The sequence below is a fragment of the Oryctolagus cuniculus genome, chromosome 1 (assembly GCF_964237555.1).
Source record: "Oryctolagus cuniculus chromosome 1, mOryCun1.1, whole genome shotgun sequence".
In the NCBI taxonomy this organism is placed as follows: domain Eukaryota; kingdom Metazoa; phylum Chordata; class Mammalia; order Lagomorpha; family Leporidae; genus Oryctolagus; species Oryctolagus cuniculus.
The window spans coordinates 59,003,485-59,024,048 of NC_091432.1; the positions used below are offsets into that span (position 1 = coordinate 59,003,485).

Sequence of the window (20,564 nt, forward strand, 5' to 3'; positions counted from 1 at the left end):
ACTAAGCCATGGCCCCCCAGCTTCATGTTTGGCACTTTTCAAATAAATACCTGTTTTCATCACCCTGATGTCAGTGTTCGGTTTGCTGTCTGAATGGACTCAAGTGTTTGGGTTTTTATACGAGGATGTGATCAGGCGTTTCCCTTTTTACTGGCACTTCCATCTTTTTTTCAGGCACTTTATTTCCTTCGCTATCTGGGAAAATATGGTGGAGATTCCCATTCCCCCAAATTCAATGAGACAAGGTTGGAATTTTTCAAAAGGAACATTTACTAGGAAACTAAAGGGAAACCAAATAGAATACAAGAGAACAGAGGCAGAGTTGCAAATGGGCTGAGGGAGTTCAAATGTATAACTGGCCTCTGGCCACAGCTGTACTGGTTAGGCAAAGCTTTCTAGACACAAATCCACTTTCCTGTCTGCCCCTGCAAAGTCACTTTCTCTTCCGTATCAACAAGCCAGTAGCATACTCATTGGTACTCCAGGGATGCTGGCTCCCTGGATAGGAAGGTCCTGGGGTGGGGACTAATAGGCACAGCTGCCTCTGGATCTCCAACCCAGGATCCCACAGCCAAGGACGTGTCACAGTTTATTGACATGGCTGCCTGATATCACCTGACATCATTCTGGTTTCTCTGGGATCATTCTTCCGGGTTCATATGCCTGGCTTTAGAGACAATATTCCTGTTACTATCCTGTTGGCACTAGCCCTTCGTGCTTTGGTTCTAAACCCTGATATGATAGAGGATGCCTGATGAGGAGGGATGGGTAGAGGGGAATTTTGGGCAAAGAAAGCTGAACTTTTCTCATGTCATCAGATATAGGCAGACCTTGGATTCCCTTTGAGTTTCCATGGTTGAAAGCCAATCAGAGATGGAAATGCATCAGGCAGGCTGGGGAACACATGAAGCTTGAGTGTGATAACACTGCCTCACACAACCAAAGGCCTCCATATGTTTTAGATTTGATCTCAGCATAGAGCCTTGCACTAGGTAGCTGAGGCAACAAGAACTGTCTGAAGACATGCAGTGATCCTGCTTCCACCCCATTAGTACCATGTTGGAATGTTAATTGAAGTGAAGGTAATGTACTTTCCAGGAATGTAAACTACAATCTAACTCTCCATTCTGCTGCAAAGAGAATGTATGAAAAGGGACATGTTAAATTGGAGTAGTGGTGCAAATATGTGGAAGGGGTGCCTTGCACCCATAATGGGAGACAGAGGACAGCTAGGTAACTGCCCCCAGTCTTCCCAGGGCACACTGAGGCCTTTGGTTTCATCCTTGTGGAGGGAAAAGCAATGAGGATCAGGCAGTGGATTGGCAGACTTAGTAGCAGAGGAAGCTGAGTGATGAATGAGATACCCGGGGAGAGCCCTTGACCTTCACTCTTGTAGGTATTTCCATTCCCCAAGTTCTGTGAAAGTGATATATGTGTTTGCAGTGAGAAGGAAACCTCTCTGTGGCTGCCCAAGGATAGGATCTGGGCTGTTGCATATTGAAATACCCCAGAAGGCACTCAGGCCAAGAAAGCCCCAAAGCTTGTGCCTTCCCCTAAGGGATGGCTGTGTGGTGTTTCCATGATCTCATGTCACACAAGGCTACATCTATTTCTGAGGCTGTTCCCTCAGTCAACGCATGTGCCTGGGGAAGGATATTCCAGAATGCTTACGCCATTGAGACATGTTCCTCTCTAACAGGAATGACAGTTTATATTCATTCTAATAACACCACAAGTTGAAAGGAAGTGGCTGCTGGCTACTGAAAAATTAGTGTTGGGGTTTCTTACTCCTCGAAATCTCATCAGAAAAGAGGGCCATGATCCACTGGTCCTCTCTGCCATGTGCATGGAAGGGGGCAGTGAATTTGCTGTGAACTATCCTTCCTTGCACTAGATTTTCCTCCAGCGGAATGGCCTGGTTGTCCTATTATTTCCTGGATTATTCTTCACTAAGCTAGAGCACTTCTTGGGGTGAAATTATTTTCTGGAGACAGTCATTAGCTCAAAGGTAGTCAAGTGTGAATTGAGATCTACTGCCTATTTAGCACCTGGATGTATTTTTAAATATTCTGTCCTTCCAGGGCATGCAAGCAAATAACAACTTGTCAGAGTGAGTGACTACTGCCAGGGCAGGTGCTATGTCTCCATCACCAAGGACCTTAATCATTAAGAGTCCTGGTACTCTTGGTGCTTTCACAATACCACTTAGTTTCTTTCATAGTCCAGTCTTGGTTCTTGGCTGTGAGAGACGTGCTTCCCGTGCAGCACATCACTTTGGGCCACCAGAAGAAGGTAACTGGACCATTCAGGTTTACCAAACCCAATTTGGAAAGAGGGCCAGTTACTGCTGTGGTTACAGCTGAGCATTTGGTCACTAGAGTCGTCCGGATGTTGCTGGATGGGAAGTTACTTAAGATCTTTGTAAGATGGTAGTCCTACTGTGTCCTCTGCACAAGCAATCCTCATATCCATAGTCATCGTTTCTGTAGGGAGAAGAAACAAAAAGAGTGGTTTGGTTTTCAATAATATATTTTTAATGTGTACCAAACAAGTGCCAGGCACTGGGATAGATGCTGGGAATACAAAAACCATGAATAAGACACTCCTCTGTTTTCAAAGGACCCATAGAGGGGGAGGCTGGATACTAGAGGTGTGCATAAAATGTAGGAGCAAAAAGAAGGGAGAGGTTCACTTCCACGGGATTGACGGGGTCTGCAGAGAGGAGTCCGAAGGATCGAAGGGGCAAGGGGCATTTTGGCAGAGGAAAGAGCATGTACAGGCACAACACCAGGAAAGGGCATGGTGCACTGGAGGAATCACCAGGATTCGATATGATTGGACTGTAGGGTGAAGAGTGGAGTGGTAGCAAGTAAGGCTGGGGTGGAGACGGCGGTGTGAGCATGCAATATCCATTCCTTGTTTCCAACTTGTAAAGGATGAGTTCTCTTAATGGAGCCACATGTGTAGAATACCAGGGTCTCTTGCATTTCACACTCTTCTCAGTATCCAACATAATTTAAACTCAGGGCATAGTCAAGTACAGGGCATTAACAATGCAGTCACAGGGAGGAAGAAAACCAAAGTCATTTCCATGGATATGGTGATAACAAAAAAGTTACACATAAGCTATGAGAGAGCAGGAAACATTTTCAAACTGAAATATTTGGACTGTGTTTCAGACACCAAAAGTTTATATGTGAGGTTACAACTTAAGTAATAAAACCCAGAGCATACACTGTAGAGGGAAATCCAAGCCTGACAGCGACCCTTGGCTCTGAAGAGGGACCACGGGTGTGCGCACACACGCACACACACACACACACATGCATACACACATACATATCCCTGAGAAAAGCAGAATTAGTTTCTGAGACTAGCAGGTAAGTATGTACGGATGTTTTCCCAGACCAGTTGCTACTCTGCAGTGTCCTACAAATGGCTCTACCTTCTATCCCATCACCCACATCAGGCCCTGGGCCCCAGAGTCCTTCTTTGTGAGACTCAGACTTAAAAGCCCAGTTTGTCAGTTCCTGAGTTCTTCTTCACCAGGGAAGGCAAACTGTCAACAGGCTTAGGGCCACCAACAAATGTGGTCTGAAACTGTTGTGTTGCCTTTAGCCAAAAGGCCGTGTGCCACATTCTGTCATTTTTGACATGTGTCATGTGTTAGGATATGAACTTTACAAATCCATAAAAGAACTTATGAGGTTCAATGTTTTAATGTTCTGTAGCATGCTTTTTTATTATTATTTGGGAGGTAGAGGGGGAGACAGAGAGACAAAGAAAAAAGTGTGAAAGTGAGAGTGCACCCATTTACTGGTTCACTCTTCAAATGTCTTGAGAGCTGGGAACTCAATCCAGGTCTCTACATGAGAGGCAGGAACTCAATTATTTGAGCCATCACTGCTGCTTCCTAGGGTCTGTGTTAGCGGGAAGCTGGAATCAAGAGCAAGAACCATAAAGTGAACCCAGGTATTCCGATAAGAGACACAGGCACCTGAAGTAGCACCTTAACCATTAGGCTAAATGCCTGCCCCACTATGAGGATCTTCACTAGAGGACAACGAGTTGTAGAAAGATTTATGCAAAGCCACACTGTGACCAAGTATCAGAGCTGGGGTTTAAATGCAAGACTTTTAATTTCCAAGCTTTAGGAATTATATTATTCTTTTTTTAAAAATTATATTATCCTAATCTTACCCTGTAGGCCATGACCACATATCTGATGTACCAAAATATATCCATCTTCTTTGGCTCTCTAGACACTCTAAACACACACTCTAAATATAGTCAGATGAATAGTCATTACAAAACCTAGTTCAAGACAGTAGCATGTAGCAGGTGCTATAGCCTATTTACCAAGGCTTCCTAGCTATTTATTGCTCGTCTCTGGATTCCTCTGGCTAGTGACCTGTGTATCTGTGTCCCTTTAGTCCTATGTACAATCTTATTATTTCCTGTTATGAGTTTAGGTTGCAGTGTTCCAGTTGAGCAGTTCCTTGGGTACAGCTCTCCCAAAGTGCCAGCCTAAAGAACCACCCCATACCTGCTTTGTTATGACTCTGAAGCCTGTGTAGAAGGTGGACCTCAGCCAATTTTTTAAAAACAGATTCCATACCTAGAGATACCACTGGCAGAGGCCATGCTGCCAATGGCCAAATCACAGCACAGCTGCAATTTGACCTCCATTGCGCCTTTGGTGAATTTCCTTGTGTATGTAACTATCCACCGTCAAGCTCAGCCGCTGAAAATACTGCAGTGGCCTACTTGTCTTCTTCCTCAGGTGACAAATGTCAACTGCATGAATTTCCTAGGCCCTGATCCTATATAGGCTCAGCGTCCTTTTGTCCTCTGCCTGCATAATATCACTATGCTCCCAGATACTAGCTGTCAGGGACCAAACCATAGTGGAAGGGTCAGGAGTGGTCAGTCATCTCTACCATGGGGCTTCCAAGAGAAGCTTCTTGGACACAAATTTAGTATTCTAAAGGAAGTCAGGCATACAACACAGAATGGAAGAAACTAGTTCAGGTGTCTCAGAGGAAGGGCAAGTTTGAATATGGTCATGGATGACTTGTGCTGTCCCTGAATCCTTCTGTGTGTGTGTGTGTGTGCGTGTGTGTGCGTGTGTGTGTTTGAGGAATGGGGTAGGAAGTACTGGAAAAACTCAACCAAACAAAAATTTTTTAAAAAATTGCAATAAGGGGGCCAGCGCTGTGGCGCAGTGGGTTAAAGCCCTGGCCTGAAGTGCTGGCATCCCATATGGGTGCCGGTTCTAGTCCTGGCTGCTCCTCTTCCAATCCAGCTCTCTGCTGTGGCCTGAGAATGCAGTGGAAGATGACCCAAGTCCTTAGGCCCCTGCACCCATGTGGGAGACCTGGAAGAAGCTCCTGGCTCCTGGCTTCGGATCTGCACGGCTCCGCCCATTGTGGCCATCTGGGGAGTGAACCAGCGGATGGAAGACCTCTCTATCTGTCTCTACCTCTGTAACTCTATCTTTCAAATAAATTAAAATAAATATTTAAAAAATTGTAATATGTGTACAATTCCTATAATCTGCTGAGCTATTTCTCATTCAAGACTTTTGGAAAACGATGTATAAAGAAAGATCTCTCTATAGTTTAGAAAAGGGCTGACACAACAGGATTTTGTTGAGGGGGGATGGGATTCTTCTATAGATACAGAAAAAGGTTGATGCAGTAGGGATTTTTTGGGGGATGGGGATGGGGTGGTAGATTCTGTGGCATCAACACCAGAGAAAGCAGTGTGTTGAGCACTGCGGCTACCATGCTTGCCTAGCCAGTCCAGCGCCAGACACACTCCGGGGGCAGAGCAGCACTCCTTGTTATCAGACTCTGTGGCCTCCCAGGTGCTTAATATTTAGAAGGTTAACAGGAACTTCAGAAACATCAGCAGGAAGTAGTGGTTACAATCCTATCTGAACAGAGGGGATTTTAGTGAATTCAATTGTCCTGAGACATAGGGATCTGATCTGAAATAAATTGAATTGAAACCAAGGATGAGAATTGTCCTAATGAAAACTATAATGTGAAGTGACATTTCGATCACAAAAAATGACAGCTGATGTGAGACAGGCCATTGAAACTGACCCTAAATTAAGAACATGAAAAGACTGAATGGAGCATTAGATAATATCTCCCTGTGAATTTGAAAATGGGTTTTAATTGCAGGAAGTATTTGAGGGCTTTGGACTAAGAAGCTTGTCAAAAATTGAAGTGATTCTTATTACATGATTCAATTTTAAAGGTACTTCATATTGTTATATTCTCAAATTTTATTTAAAAACATGAAAAATTATGGGATTTTGTTGACTGTTTATTGCTTAGCACAGCTTGGCAAATACATGTTAAGAGACATAAATCTCTGCCTGCTTAGAATCTGCTTAGCTTCTTCCTTTCCCCAAAGACAGCATTCTCTTTTCTTTCTATCTGCCTTTTCCCTTTAGAATCAGTATTGTAAAGAAATAAAGCAGTGAATGGAACCGCCTTGCCAGTCAACAGCGCGGAATATGAAAGAGTCCATTTGGGTAGCTACTACTTGTTGAGCACTTGTAAGCACCTAAGAGATTTGCACACCTTACTTCATTTGTTACTTCAACTAACAGACATTATGACTCCATTTTTGCTGATGAGATAACCAAGTCTGAAAAAAACCAAGTCATAAACTTAGCCAGAATCCTCCACCATGCCTTTATGGAACCAAATGCCTGCTCTTAAGTACTGTGCCCAGGATGGCAAACTAGTGTGCTCGAAATGCCAATTCCACCACAGCTCCTTTCTACAAAGAATTCCCAGGCCAGAGGAGAACTCTGAATAATCCAGACTTCAAAAGAAAGTATCTTAAGATTTGTCATTAAGTTGACTTTGAGGGTAAAGGTGGCAGATGGTGGCATGTGTGATGTGTAGGTTGTTACAAGGAGTGGTGATCAAGAAGCAATCAGTGAAGGCACATTCAAAAGGCAAAAAGGGGTATTACTGTAGGGCAAAAATTACTCTACCCAAGGAAGTTAAGTGGGGGCTATTTGGAATCTGTAACTTCAAATTTATATCCATGCATTTATTCATTAATTCAACATCTATTGTACAGTAGACATCTGCATTTAGTACTAAGGACACAAAGATGAACAATGAACACTCTACTCTTAAAGAGCTCACAGTGATCAACAGATGATGAAAGGATCATGAATGGTGAAAAAGAGAATAAAATGAAATGTCAGCAGGAAGCTATGACTGTAACTGCTGTGTGTGTGTGTGTGTGTGCGTGTGCACACAAAATTCCATCTAGCCAAACTATGGAATAAGAGGAGAAAAGTTATTACAATAAAAAAATTGAGTAAAGGTAAAAGTTGAGATTCCTAGGATACAAGAGATGCACTGGTTTGTGAAACAAAATTCCATTTAAAAATCCTGGGTCTTTAAACTACTGATTGGTAATACAGCACCTGGTGGCCAACTAAGCCAATTTAGAAGGGACTTGGCCTTCTTAATTCATGGCTCTAGAAAAATTCCCCTGGGAGGCAACCCATGCCCTGTTCTGTATTGGTGCACAGCTTCCACTTTTCTAATTTGGGACTCAGATATCTGAATGTCTATTGCAACTGGGTACCCAAACTGAGAATTCTGTTCCTGTGACAGTTACTGGAAAAGTAATTCTGTGACATCAGAAGAGAATAGTAAGAAATATAAATGATCAAATAATGTTGCTTTTGTGTAAGTTATACTTCTATTTATTCAAGTGCAATGTATATTTTGTTATCACGGCTCAGTTTTATTTATGCTTTGCTTGTGTTTCTAAGATAAACACTTAGCAATTTAAATATTAGGAAATTACCAGATTTATTATTTTAATGAATATTCTTAGGTCAATTGAACTAGTTAAATGTATGGCAAACATTTAAATGCTTGGAGAAGTCCACTATACTACATTTATAAAGTTCATTTTTTAAAAAGATTTATTTATTTGAGACAGAGAGAGAGAGAGAGAGAGAATGAATGAATGAATGAATGTTGATTCTATTCACTGATTCACTTCTCAAATGCCCACAAGTTAGGGAGCCAGGAGCCAGAAACTCACCCTGGCTTCCCATGTGGGTGGCAGTGGCCCACTTACTTGAGCTATCATCTGCTGTTTTCCTAGGCACATTAGCAGAAAGCTGGATTGGAAGTAGAGCAACCGGGACTTGAACCAGCACTCTGACATGAGATGCTGGCAACTCTGATATGAGATGCCAACAGCAGAGCAGCAACTTAATCCTCTGCACCACCACACCCACCCCTAAGCTGATTTTTTAAGGTTTTGAAATACTTAAGATAATTTAATCTAAATGTGTCAGATTTTATTTATTATTAGCATTATAAGAGTTGTCAGGCTTCAGAACAATCCTGTTTAAAACCTACTATGTTAGATGTTTAGTGTTTGGTATACTTACATTTTTAAACTATTTTTCTTTTTAATTAATTAATTAATTTGAAAGACAGAGTTACAGAGAGAGAGAGGGAAAGTCAGAGAGAGAGAGAGAGAGATCTTCCATCCACTGGTTCACTCCCCAGATGGTTTCAACAGCTGGACCTGGGCTGATCTGAAGCCAGGAGCTTCTTCTGGGTCTCCCACACAGGTGCAGGGGCCCAAGTACTTGGGCCATCTTCTGCTGCTTTCCCAGGCACATCAGCAGGGAGTGGGATGGGAAGTGGAGCAGCCAGGACTTGAACTGGTACCCATATGGGATGCTGTCACTACAGACAGCAGCTTAACCTGCTAAGCCACAGCACCAGCCCCGGTATATTTACATTTATATTTACATATAAATGTATAGTTTTAGTTTGAAATGTGCAAAGAAATTTAGCTAATCAATTGATTAACTAATACTTACATATTTAGAAAAATTTTATTTGCTAGATTTATAAGATTTTAAAATTTTATTTGAAAATGCTTAGAGAATTAGATAAATTAGATAAATGCATGTTTAGAACTTTAGGAAAATTTAATCTATCAAATTAATGAGCCAATTGAGAATTAAGCAAACAACAAAAATGAGTAAAAGTGATTAGCTTTATAATTATTATAATAGTTTATATAGCATTTGTACATCCGTAGCCATTAATTTACTGTTCATCCTAATTCTCTGAGGTAAGTACTATTACTATTCCCATTTTACAGATGAGGTAATAGAGGTAAAGAAATGTTAAATTGTGCTTATAGCGTCTATTCTTCTGGGGGGTATAGTGAGGAGTCAGATGGGTTAATAGGTAGTCAGGGTGGGTTGCAAAATGCTTCCCCCAAAAAGGTTACCTTTCGCAAGATCTAAAGTGCCTGCCCTACTTCCTTAAGGAATCTCCAGATTTACCTTGAGAGTAGCAAGGAAACAGCGATTCCACCCTTCTGAGCTCCCTGTCTATTGTAAAGTAAATTAGGTATCCCCACCCTTCGGAAGGCTCTTTGTTTTATCTTGTGCAAGCCAGACTGGGTAAAATGATTAAAATATAAATCAGGTCTTTTGATGGGTTTGTCCCCACCTTGTATTAATTGAGTTTCTTCCCCAAGATTGAGGGAGGGAGGGAGGGAGGGAGGGAGGGAGAGAGGGAAGGAGGGAGGGAGGGAGGAAGAACGAACTGCTTGCTAGGGTTTCCATCACAAAGTGTGACAAACTGAAGGCTTAAAGCAGCAGAATGTTATTCTCTCACAGTCCTGGAGGCTGAATGTCTGAAACCAGGTACCAGCAGGGGCTTCCTCTCGAGGCTCTAGGAAAGAATCCTTCCTGCGGCTTCCTGGCTCCTGGTTGCTGGCAAACAAACCTTGGTTTCTATGAGTAGCTGCAGTACCCCAATCCCTGCCTCCACATGCACGGTGTTCTTGTGTTTCTGCATCCACAGGTGGCCTTCCTACTAGGACACTAGTCACTGGATTTAGGCCCTACCCTCCTCCAGTTTGACTTTACCTAAAATAAGTATATCTGCAAAGATTTTACTTCCAAATAGGGTCACATTCTGAGGTTCTGGGTACATAATAATTTGGGGAGGACATTATTCAACTCAATACTCCCATGATCATCAATATCTAGTACACTGATCCAATAAATGTCAGTTATCAACCTTTGTCTTATTTTTATCTTGATACATCTGGCCATTTCTTCCTCCTGGAAATATATATGTGTGTGTATGTGTGTGTGTGTATATATATATATATATATTTGCCTTCCAGGACACCAGACTCCCTTGGTTTTCTTACAATGTCAGTGACTTTCTTTTTCTCAGTCTCTGTTAGTTTCTCCTCTTTGTCCAGCTTTTAAATGTTGGGATGTCCTAGTTCTTAGTCTTTGGATATTTTCTCTTTATTTACAACTCCACCATCTTTACAACTAAAGCTGATCTTTGTCTGGAACTCTAGGTTCCTGCTTCTAACTGCTACTTGATATTTTCCTATAGACATCCAAAATGTGCTTCAAACTTAGAAGGTCCGACTTCTGATTGCCCCCCACCAGGGACATGATCTCCCTCAGCCCACTTCATGGCAGCTCCATCCTCCCAGCTGCTCAGGATGAAAACCTTGCAATTACCTCCCTCATATGCTGAAGGAAATATCTTAAAAACAGACCCAAAATGTAACCACTTCTCCCCAGTTTCTGTTTCTACACTGGCTTATGCCTCTATTATTTACAGCTGGATCATGGCTACAGACTCTGAATGAGTATTCCCACTTCCACTCTTGTCCCTACATGACAGCAGAGGAACCTGTGTAAGCTGACATCATGTCACATCTCTCTGAACGTTTTCTGAAAGATCACTGTTTATCTCAGGGAATGGGCCACAGTACATATGAATATCTAGCAGGCTCAATGTAATCTGGGAGCTGCCTATCTGGTACATTTCTGGTCTCTTCTCCTTTCTCTCCCTTGCTCTCATTCTTGTTATTCTGTACCCCCTACCTTGCTTTCCTCACCATTCTCTGTACGATTTCCTTAAAGCCTTTGCATTGGCTGTTCCCTCAGCCTGATATGAATATATATGGTTTTTCTGTCATCTCTTTCAAGTGTTTGTTCAAATATTTCAATTCTCTTTAAGCCCTACCATTACTTCCACCAAAATTAACTCCCTTTAAACAAACAAACCAGACTATATTTAATACCTCCCACTTGCTTTCTTTTTCATACTTATTACTTTCAATATCATATAACATGCCCATTTACAATGTTTATTTTCTGCATCTCCCACTAGAATGTAAATACTACCAGGGCAAATATTTTGTGTCTATTTTTCCTACACAGATATATCTTCAGTACTCATAGCAGGTATTCAATCAATATTTGCTGAATAAATAAATGGTTGAAATCCTGGATTTCCTTCTGCAAAAGCATTGTTTTAAAGGAAATGAATCTGATCCCTATTTGAGCAGAGTGCCACAGTGCAGTGAATGATGCAATGCACACAGGCATCTTGGAAGACTGCTGAGATAACCTGACAGCAGAGCAGCCAGCATGGTGATTCCAAGCACACAGGGATCTTGAGCCTTGTGGAGCGAACAGTCATGAGTCTCCCAACGTATTTTTTAAGTGAAGATAGGTTTCTTACGAGAAGTGTTTGACCCTTTGTGCCGCTGCAAATCTCATCTGAGATGATGACTTGGACCTTGATTGTCATTCTTAAGTTTTATGGGTATTGTCTAGCGCTTGAGCCATTCTATGCCAGAAAGAAGGTAGGGTTCCTTTAGTGCCAAGAAAAGGAACTTCTTTGGCTTGTAGAGTGGAACTCAGTTTGTTTTATGCATTAATAGAACCACTATGCCTAAAGATTTGAAAAATTTACATGCAGAGTCTAAGAAATCAGTAATTATTTCAAAAGTTGTAAGGTAGAAGAAATTGGAATTCTAGTCAACAAGCATTTATTCAATGCTAACTTTGTGCTGGGCATTTTGCCAGGTACTACTGGTTATACAATGATGAATAACAGTCTCCTTCTTCAAGGAGCAGCTGGATGTGCTGGGGATGACACGAACACAGATAATATCAAGTGGCGCCAAGTGCTACATTAGGGGTAGGCACAGGGTGCTAGAAGATAGCACAGACAAGAAACATTTAGCTGATAGTAGAGGCTATTCAGAATGCTTCCTGAAAAAGATGACAACTGATTAGATGCTTCAAAGGTGAGCTGGATCTACTCAGATAAAGAGAGGTATAAAGGCCAACACAAGAAGTTAAGGCAAGGGCAAGGGCATGAGGATGAATAAAATGCATTGTGTGAACCAACAGCAACTTGGCCTGGCCCCAAGGTAGGGAACTCAGTCTTTATCTTGTTCAGGATAAAAAGGCAGTTATTCAAAGATTTTAGTAAGGTAAGAATATGTCAGATTTGTATTTTAGGACCAGGACCTTGGAAACAGTATTAAGATCACATGGCACAGCAAGGAAGACAATGTTGAGTGGCTCCATGGCAACATCTGGAGCACCCCTCTTGACTTGATAGGCCCCATTCACCTTGGCCCTGTGGAAGTGAGGAAGAGAAGGAAGTAGTTGGTTAGCACTTGAGAGACCTATGTGACTGGTTCCACAACAGAGCAGAGTTTTTACTGAATAGGAACAAATGGAGCCCTGAAAAAACAACAGAGTCCAAAATATAAATATAATTGAAGAATTACTGTATCTACCGCATCCCTCAATCCTCAGTTGACCTTGAATTTCAATGCATAATAAAATGGACCTTTGGTCTGTTCACTTGTGAACCTGATTTTATCTGTGGAATGCCTACCACTGCTACTTATAGATGATGGGCAATTTCTGGCTGACAAGCAAGACTCAAGTTCTCTAGCTCTCATTCACTAGGGAGACACTGGAGGGAGGTGCACCCAGCTTGCTGCATACATGGGTGTGTTGCTTCTCTTCTCTGGGTGATTTGACCCATTGAAAGCAGAAGGTATCTTGTCTTATTCTTCTCTTGGGCACTCTCACACTGACCAGCTCCCTCCTGCCTAGTGACTATCATATACTGGAAATTTCTGCATGAACCAGAGTAAAGGCTCAGTCACCAGCATTAGAATTATGTTTCAAGACCCCAAAGCGTTCACAGTTAAGAGGGAAGACAGGTGAACCTAATCATAAAACAAAAACCAGAGGTGGCAGAGGTCAAGGGTGAGTCACAAGTAATGTACTATGGGAAGACACTGCTCTGAGCTGGCTGTGTTTCACTGGAAACTTTGAACTTTGCAGAGGAGGTGAGGCTTACACTGTACCTTGAAGATATTGCAGGATTTACATCATGAGAAAGTAGAGGAAAAGTGCTCCAGGAAGGATCAGGAGAAAGCATACAAGTTAGCAAACTGACTTAGGGACTGGGCATAGGTATGGCCAGGTGAGAGCCTGTGAAAGGCAAAGATGTGGTCAAATTTGAAGTCTTCATAAGAAGAGAGAGCAATGACTGAGGGGTTGTCGAAATCACATCTGAAGACTACCTGAGGAAGACACAACAGACACTGGGTGTCCTCCTTCTTGGGCACCTGCTGGGATTAGCTTCACTTGGCTGGAGAGCAAAGCCTGCTTCAGCAGACACGACCCCGGGGATGGTTATTGTTACCCAGAGTTTACAGAGGGCAAAGAAGGAAGGCAGCTGGAGAATCTGTAGCCTATTACGATATCACAAGTGCAAGAACATCAGTCACGTGAAGGCCTCAAGCAGCAGGCCGCACACACCCACCAACCCAAGGCACTTCACATTCCCTTTTCATTTTCTAAGTCTGGTTTATAGATACGTTTTTCTCAATTTGGGAAGAGATCTCAGAATTAGTTTCAGCATTCGGAATATAGTTGTATGGAAAAAACACACCTAATAGGTTGAACATAACTTATTTTGAAAAGTCAATTTAGTATTTAAGATTTATCTTTATTTATTTGAAAGGAAGCATTACAGAGAGGGAGAGGGAATAGGAGAAATATCTTTCAAAGGCTGGTTCCCTCTCCAGATGGCTGCAAAGTCCAGGGCTATGCCAGGCTGAAACCGGGAACCTGGAGCGTCTTTTGGGTCTCCCACGTGAGTGCAGGAGCCCATCTTCCACTGCTTTCCCAGGTGTAGTGGAAGGGAGCTGGATTGGAAGTGGAGTAGTCAGGTGTCAAACTGGTGCTAATGTGGGATACTGGTGCCACAGGTGGCTGCTTTATCTGTTATGCCACAATGTCGGTCCCAATTTAATATTTTTTCATGTTGGAATATTTTCAAATTCCAGACATTGTATCACTTAATCTATTAATATGTACCAATGAATCTCTAATAGAAAAAGACTTTGAAATAAGTAACCATAAAACAATTATTGCCCCTAGCAAAATTCACAATTCTTGACCAACATCTAATTTGAGTTCAAACTGCCCAGTTGTCTCAAAAGTATCTTTTAAGTTTGGGTTGGACATTGAACATAGCTAACATGTCTCTTGTCTCAATTTCCAAACAGCTTTCCAGCTTCTGGAAAACCTTCATGGCATCTACTCTGTAGAATTCCCCACATTCACAGTTTGGCTACATTCTTACACATGATTTAATGTGTTCTTTGTCCCCATATTTACTTTAAATATGCAGGTAGATCAGGAGGCCTGATGTGACTGAGATTTAAACCTTTTGGAAGAATATTTCCTAGGGTGAAGTGTTGGTTAAAGCAAGAGGCCCATTATGTCTGGTTGTCCTATTTTTGGTGATTCTAAGATGGATCAGTGGATTCCTCACTATTTCCCTAATCAGTTGTGATGGCTGCTTAGATGGTCCAGCCTTTCTGCACCAAACCCAAGGGAACCGCAGAGACTTAAAGCAGAGTTACTAATCACACTGTTAGCCCCTGGCCTTCTCATCTTTTGAGTTACAAAAGGCATTCATTCGTTCTTTAAAGCAATTTGGTTGGGTTTTCTCATCTCAGAAGTCCAAAGCAAACTACTTGACTCAGGGTATAACTGTCTTCAGTCAATGTGCTCTGGGCATCTGGTTAGTTGAGGGTCAGCCCAGCTCTTCAGTTTGGGGTCTACTGGCTGTGTTGGTTGGGATTTATGCTCCACTGTATGGACTAGCTCTGTGGGTAAGGCAAGTGCTCTGATTTGAAGATCTTCTCCAAAACTTGTCCCGCATATACATACATCTTGTAGGGATTGGAGTCCCTAGCTTGCTAAATGCCAGTTTTGCTTGCTTGCCTGCCTGCTGTATAGGTCTCATCTTGGGCTATGAAGGAGGCAGGCCGGGTCCTTGAGAACAAAGAAATTAACCTCCCCTGGAATTTATGACCTTCTGCTCCCCACCAGCTCCCCTGAAATTTATGGCCCAATGCTTCCCGCCAGTGCCTCCCTGTGCCATCTCCTTTGTGTGGCCTTCCCGCCACATAATGTATATAGTCTTTACGTTTAAATGAAACAATGAACATGTTAGGTCCCAATACCTTGCCATATAGAGAGTAAGAAGGTAACTTACCTAGGAGATGACCTGCACCCTTGTAAGTGTGAGGCTATAAAAACCTCTCTTATGCAAATGAGGGGGCCTTTTGCTAACCAGTTGTGTGTGGGTAGGGGGTCCAAGCCAGCTGGTAACAAATACACCTCTGCTTTTGCATCCATGACTGTGCCTTGTGCATTGATTGGGAAATTCAGACTCTACAATATAACATATATGCCAATAACATATTTGACCAAAACAATACATATAACATAAATATAAATGACAATAACATACATGTAACATATGTGACTGTATGTTAATGGGTATTTGAGAGGTAGGGCTTTTAGGAGGTGATTAGATCCTAGGGGCTCTACTCTCATGAACAAATTAATCCATTCATGGGTGCACTGACTAATGGGTTACTGTGGGAATGGCTTTGTTATAAAAGTGAGCTGCCTCGGGGCCGGTGCTGTGGTGCAGTGGGTTGATCCTCCCATATGGGTACCAGTTGTAGTCCTGGCTGCTCCTCTTTCCATCCAGCTGTCTGCTGTGGCCTGGGAAAGCAGTAGAAGATGGCCCAAGTCCTTGGGCCCCTGCACCCATATGGGAGACCAGGAAGAAGCTCCTGGCTCCTGGCTCCTGGCTCTGGATCAGCACAGCTCTGGCCGATGCGGCCATTTGGGGAGTGAACCAGTGGACGGAAGACCTTTCTCTCTGTCTCTCCCTCTCACTATCTGTAACTCTACCTCTCAGATAAGTGAAAAAAAATCTTAAAAAAAAAAAGTGAGCTGCTTCTGGCCAGCTTGATCTGTCCTCCATGTGACATCCCGTGCTGCCTCGGGAATCTGCAGCTTCCCCACAAACAGGAAGACACTCAGAAGATTCAGAAGATGCAACTTCTCTTAGACTCCCAGAACTGTCGGAAATCAATTTCTTTTCCTTACAAATCGCTCACTCGGTGGTATTCAGTCATAGAAGTAGAAGATGGACTAAGAAAGCAAGCAGTAAAGACAAAGAAGCACGCTGGGGTGTGAGATGTTTAGAGCCATCTCAGTGGACACAGCAGGACCAACAAGAGGAGGCTCCTGGGAGGTCACTGGGACTGTGGAAGCCACACTCCCCCAACAAGGACAGCTTCTTGAGAATAGCCATTGAAGATACCACACAAGGGGGTGGGAGAAGACCGACTTTGAGACTGGTACAACCTGAGTACCTGCAACCCGTGGGAGAGAAGCAGTGGGCACAGGTGGGCATCAGCTCTTCAGTGTGAGCAGAACTATGAGTAACAGAGCCAGGGGCGAAGAGGCCTTCAGTTTTGAAGGTGGACTGCCCATGGGGTGCCTAGCAGTTGGTCTGCTATCACAGGGTTTGGTCTGTGCCCACGAGGAAGGGCAATCTTAGCTGAGACCTTGGAGCCAACACAGCCACAGACAGCAGTACTGGCAGGTAGATTTTCTAGGTGTTAATTGCTTTAAGTCATTATACGCTTGGATTTATTTCATATTTGACTTTAATCTGTTATTAAAGTTTCTTAAAAGTTTTTTTTAAAAAACTGTAATGCTGTTAGTTTTTTTATACTTAGTTACTTAGTGATCCTTGATCCTTGATGTCTCACTCATGGCTGGTAAAGCCACCACTTTCAGTGTCAGCATCCCATATGGGCACCAGTTCGAGTCCTGGCTGCTCCTCTTCCTATCCAGCTCTCTTATATAGCCTGGGAAAGCAGCAGAAGAGGGCCAAGTGCTTGGGCCCCTGCACCTGCATAGGAAGACCTGGAAGAAACTCCTGGTTCCTGGTTTTGGATTGGCACAGCTGCGGCTGTTGCGGCCAATTGGGGAATGAACCAGTGGATGGAAGACCTCTTTCTCTCTTTCTCTCTCTATGTAACTCTGACTTTCAAATAAATAAATAAATAAATATTTAAAAAAAGAACTGGGAATATCGTATATTCTTTTCTGCTTTTGCTTATGAGTAACAATTTTGTAGCTATCACTCTCCCCAGAGTTCGAATTCTGCCCAAGAACTGTGTTAGATTTTTGTTGGTCATGGCGTGCATGCTAATCCCTTGCAAGTGACAGCTTCAGGCAATGCTGGATCCAGATGTCCAAGCAATGTTGTCAGGACTCATTATCACATTCTCCACCTCTCAAATTCACTTTCTTTTGTTTCACTCCATTCTGGGGTGGGTCACCTGCTGACAGGATGGTAAGACAGCAGCTAGCAACTCCACATTTACACCCTTACAGCACCAAGGCCAGTGGAAAGGTATGACTCTTCCTAATAGTTCTAAAAACAGTCCTGGCCCTAAGCTGGGTCACTGCCTAACCCGGACCAATCTCTGACCCTGCCTGGGGAACATGGAGTCACTCCTGGACCTGAGGGTATGGTTCCCTGTATGTAAGCCATATAGACAGAGGGGAAATGTGGGGGAGTCCTCAAGGAAAATGGGGTTCTTTTGTCAGAAAGGGACAGAGGAGCGCTACATCAGCAAACTCATGCTTTCATTTCAGGGCTTCTCAAGCTAAGATACATACAGAAAATCATGCTCTGTTTTGGAGAAATCACATTTTTGCAACTGCAAAGTTCAGTCTTATCAGAATACAACACTTGAAAACTTAGTTGTGGAAAAACTCAGAACATAACAATTGCAATTGAAAAAAGAATATTCCATTAGCTTTTACAGTTTTAAAAACAAAGGGATTTTAGTTAATTTTACTGCATATTGTTTACTGCATGTCCTACAGGGCTTGGAAATTATGGTTATGTTGACAGAGATGATCAGGAGGGGAAGACACAGCAGAAGCAAAACACCTGAAAGTAAACCAGCAGACTGTAAAGTCATGAAGGATAGTGAGTGGTGCCAGCAGAATGGAAATAAGTTTCCCTGAAAATTCTCAGGTGCTGTTGTAGTTTTCCTTGCTGCGTGAGCTGAGTACTAAAGTCAGAGACAAAAATCTTTAAGAACCCATGGAGCTAAGGGGTCCCTCAACTGGCCACATAAGAAACTGGTTGTACACTAACTGCCATAGCAGTGTCATTTTCAAAGCTTCCCGGAGTGGAGAGGTTTGCTGAGATGGGTAGCCATGTGCAAAAATTGTTCCAGAGAGAGGGCCAGAGGATGAAAAGAAAAAATACAACTGGAACATCTACAGGCTGTGGTATTCCTCTTGAGGATAAAGTGATGAAGAGACAGAGAGCCTTCCTGAAGGGGTGGCGAGAAGTCCACATATGGATTCAATCTGAAGCAGCTTGGGAGCCATGCCCTAGAAATGCTGGAGTGCCAGAACACTGTGAGTGTAAAGTCACCATAAGGAACTGGAGAGATGGCAGTTCAAATCCGCATTAGTCAGCTCTGGCCACAATAACAAACAACCCCCAGATCTTTGTCACTTACAACAACAAACACTAACTTGTTGCTCATGGTTTGTGGGCTGGTTGCAGCAGAGGTCTGCTTCCGCATCTTCTCACTGAGGACTGGGCTGGAGGAGCCCTGTTACCCAGGGCATGCTGTTCCCAGGACAGATGCCCAAAGCTCAAGGAGGTGAGCAGAACCATGCGATGCTTCTTGGAGGGTTTGCTTGGAACTGGCTCGCCATCACCCCACCCATATCTTACTGGGCTGAGGCAAAGTCACTGGAGGGCAAGATCGTGTCAAGTGTGTGGAGTCGGGGCTGGCGCTGTGGCATAGCAGGTAAAGCGGCTGTCAGCAGTGCCGACATCCCACATGGGTGCTAGTGTGTCCCAGCTGCTCCATTTCTGATCCAGCTTTCTGCTAATGGCCTGGGAAAAGCGACGGAAGATGGTCCAAGTACTTGGGTCACTGCCACCCATGTAGGAGACCTGGATGAAGCTCCTGGATCCTGGCTTTGGCCTGGCCAGGCCCTGGCCATTGTGGCCATCTGGGGAGTGAACCAGCAGATGGAAGCTCTCTCTCTCTCTCTCTCTCTCTCTCTCTCAAAACAAACAAATCCTTAAAACAAGTGTGGAGAGTCATGGAACAGTGAGCAAATAATAGAATCGACTCAATACATTAGCTATTCTACTTTTGTGCCTCACGATGTTGAGTAAGTTAAGTCTCAGTTTGTTTTCACTGGGGAAGAGAGGACTGTTTACCTCAGAGAGTGAGGTTATGCATGTACATAGGAGATGATGCACGTACAGCTCTTAGCAGAGTACCCTGGACAGAGCAGGCATTTGATGGAGAAAAGTGACGCTGTGGTGTAGAAGTAAAGCCGCTGATTGCCCTGCTGGGATCCTATATGGGCACCAGTTAGAGTCTGGCTGCTCTACTTCTGATCCAGCTCTCTGCTGTGGTCTGGGAGTAGAAGATGCCTCAGGTCCTTGGGCCCCTGCACCCATGTGGGATACCCGGAGGAAGCTCCTGGCTCCTGGCTTTGGATCAGCCCAGCTCTAGCTGTGAAAGCCATTTGGGGAGTGAACCAGCAGATGGATACTTCTCTCTGTCTCTGCCTCTGCTTCTCTGTAACTCTGCCTTTCAAGTAAATGAATAAATCTTTTTTTTTTAAAGTGACATTACATTATTCTGAGGTATTGTATTACAGGCAAGGCATGCCTGCTTGTCAGGAGGACAATAACCAGCACTGGGGAAAAGGCAGGATGAGGATGGGCGCAGGTGATTGGGCAAGCAGGCAAGGTGGTAGAAGACCAGGAGCACAGTGCTCATAAACACAGGGTGATGGATGAACGAATGGTGAGAGACGGCCCAGGTGCTTTCTCAAACAGCTCTGGGAGCAGCTGTTCAGCGGATGGCTGTGGCTTTATCTTCCTAACCCTAGTGCAGCCTGGGCTCACCTTGCTTCCTCCACGCGAAGCAGACTTTGTCCCTGGAGAGCAAAGCTGTCAGGCCTTGCTCCCTTGCTTCCGGCACCCCCTGTGCTGTCACTGCTCCTCTGCCCGCTGCCACCCACATCCTGCCCTCTACTTCCCCTTCTCCAGAGCAACCCCCATTTCCCACTGCCTCCAGCCTCCTTTTGGGGCTCTCAATCCACCATCAGCTGACTCCCCTGCACCCTTAACCCTTTATTAAAACATTCTACGCACTTCCTCACCTTCATCAAACCCTGGTTCTTCCTTGAGGCCACAACTCTCTGCCTGCAGTCCTTTCAGGAAAGGGTCATTTAATCCCCTGCATTT

At 43.6% G+C, this 20,564-nt stretch overlaps 1 protein-coding gene across 2 annotated transcripts in view; it reads right to left on the reverse strand.

The window, feature by feature from the left end:
* Positions 1-246: 246 nt before the first annotated feature.
* Positions 247-20,564, reverse strand: part of SYT9 (synaptotagmin 9) — a 409,891-nt gene continuing 389,573 nt past the window's right edge. For both annotated transcript variants that reach the window (XR_007910949.2, XM_008265569.4), the window contains exon 7: positions 247-2,483. Coding sequence is in view for 1 of the 2 variants with exons in the window: in XM_008265569.4 (XP_008263791.3) it covers positions 2,475-2,483 (9 nt within the window). In the remaining variant the exon portion in view is untranslated. The remainder of the gene's footprint in view (positions 2,484-20,564) is intronic.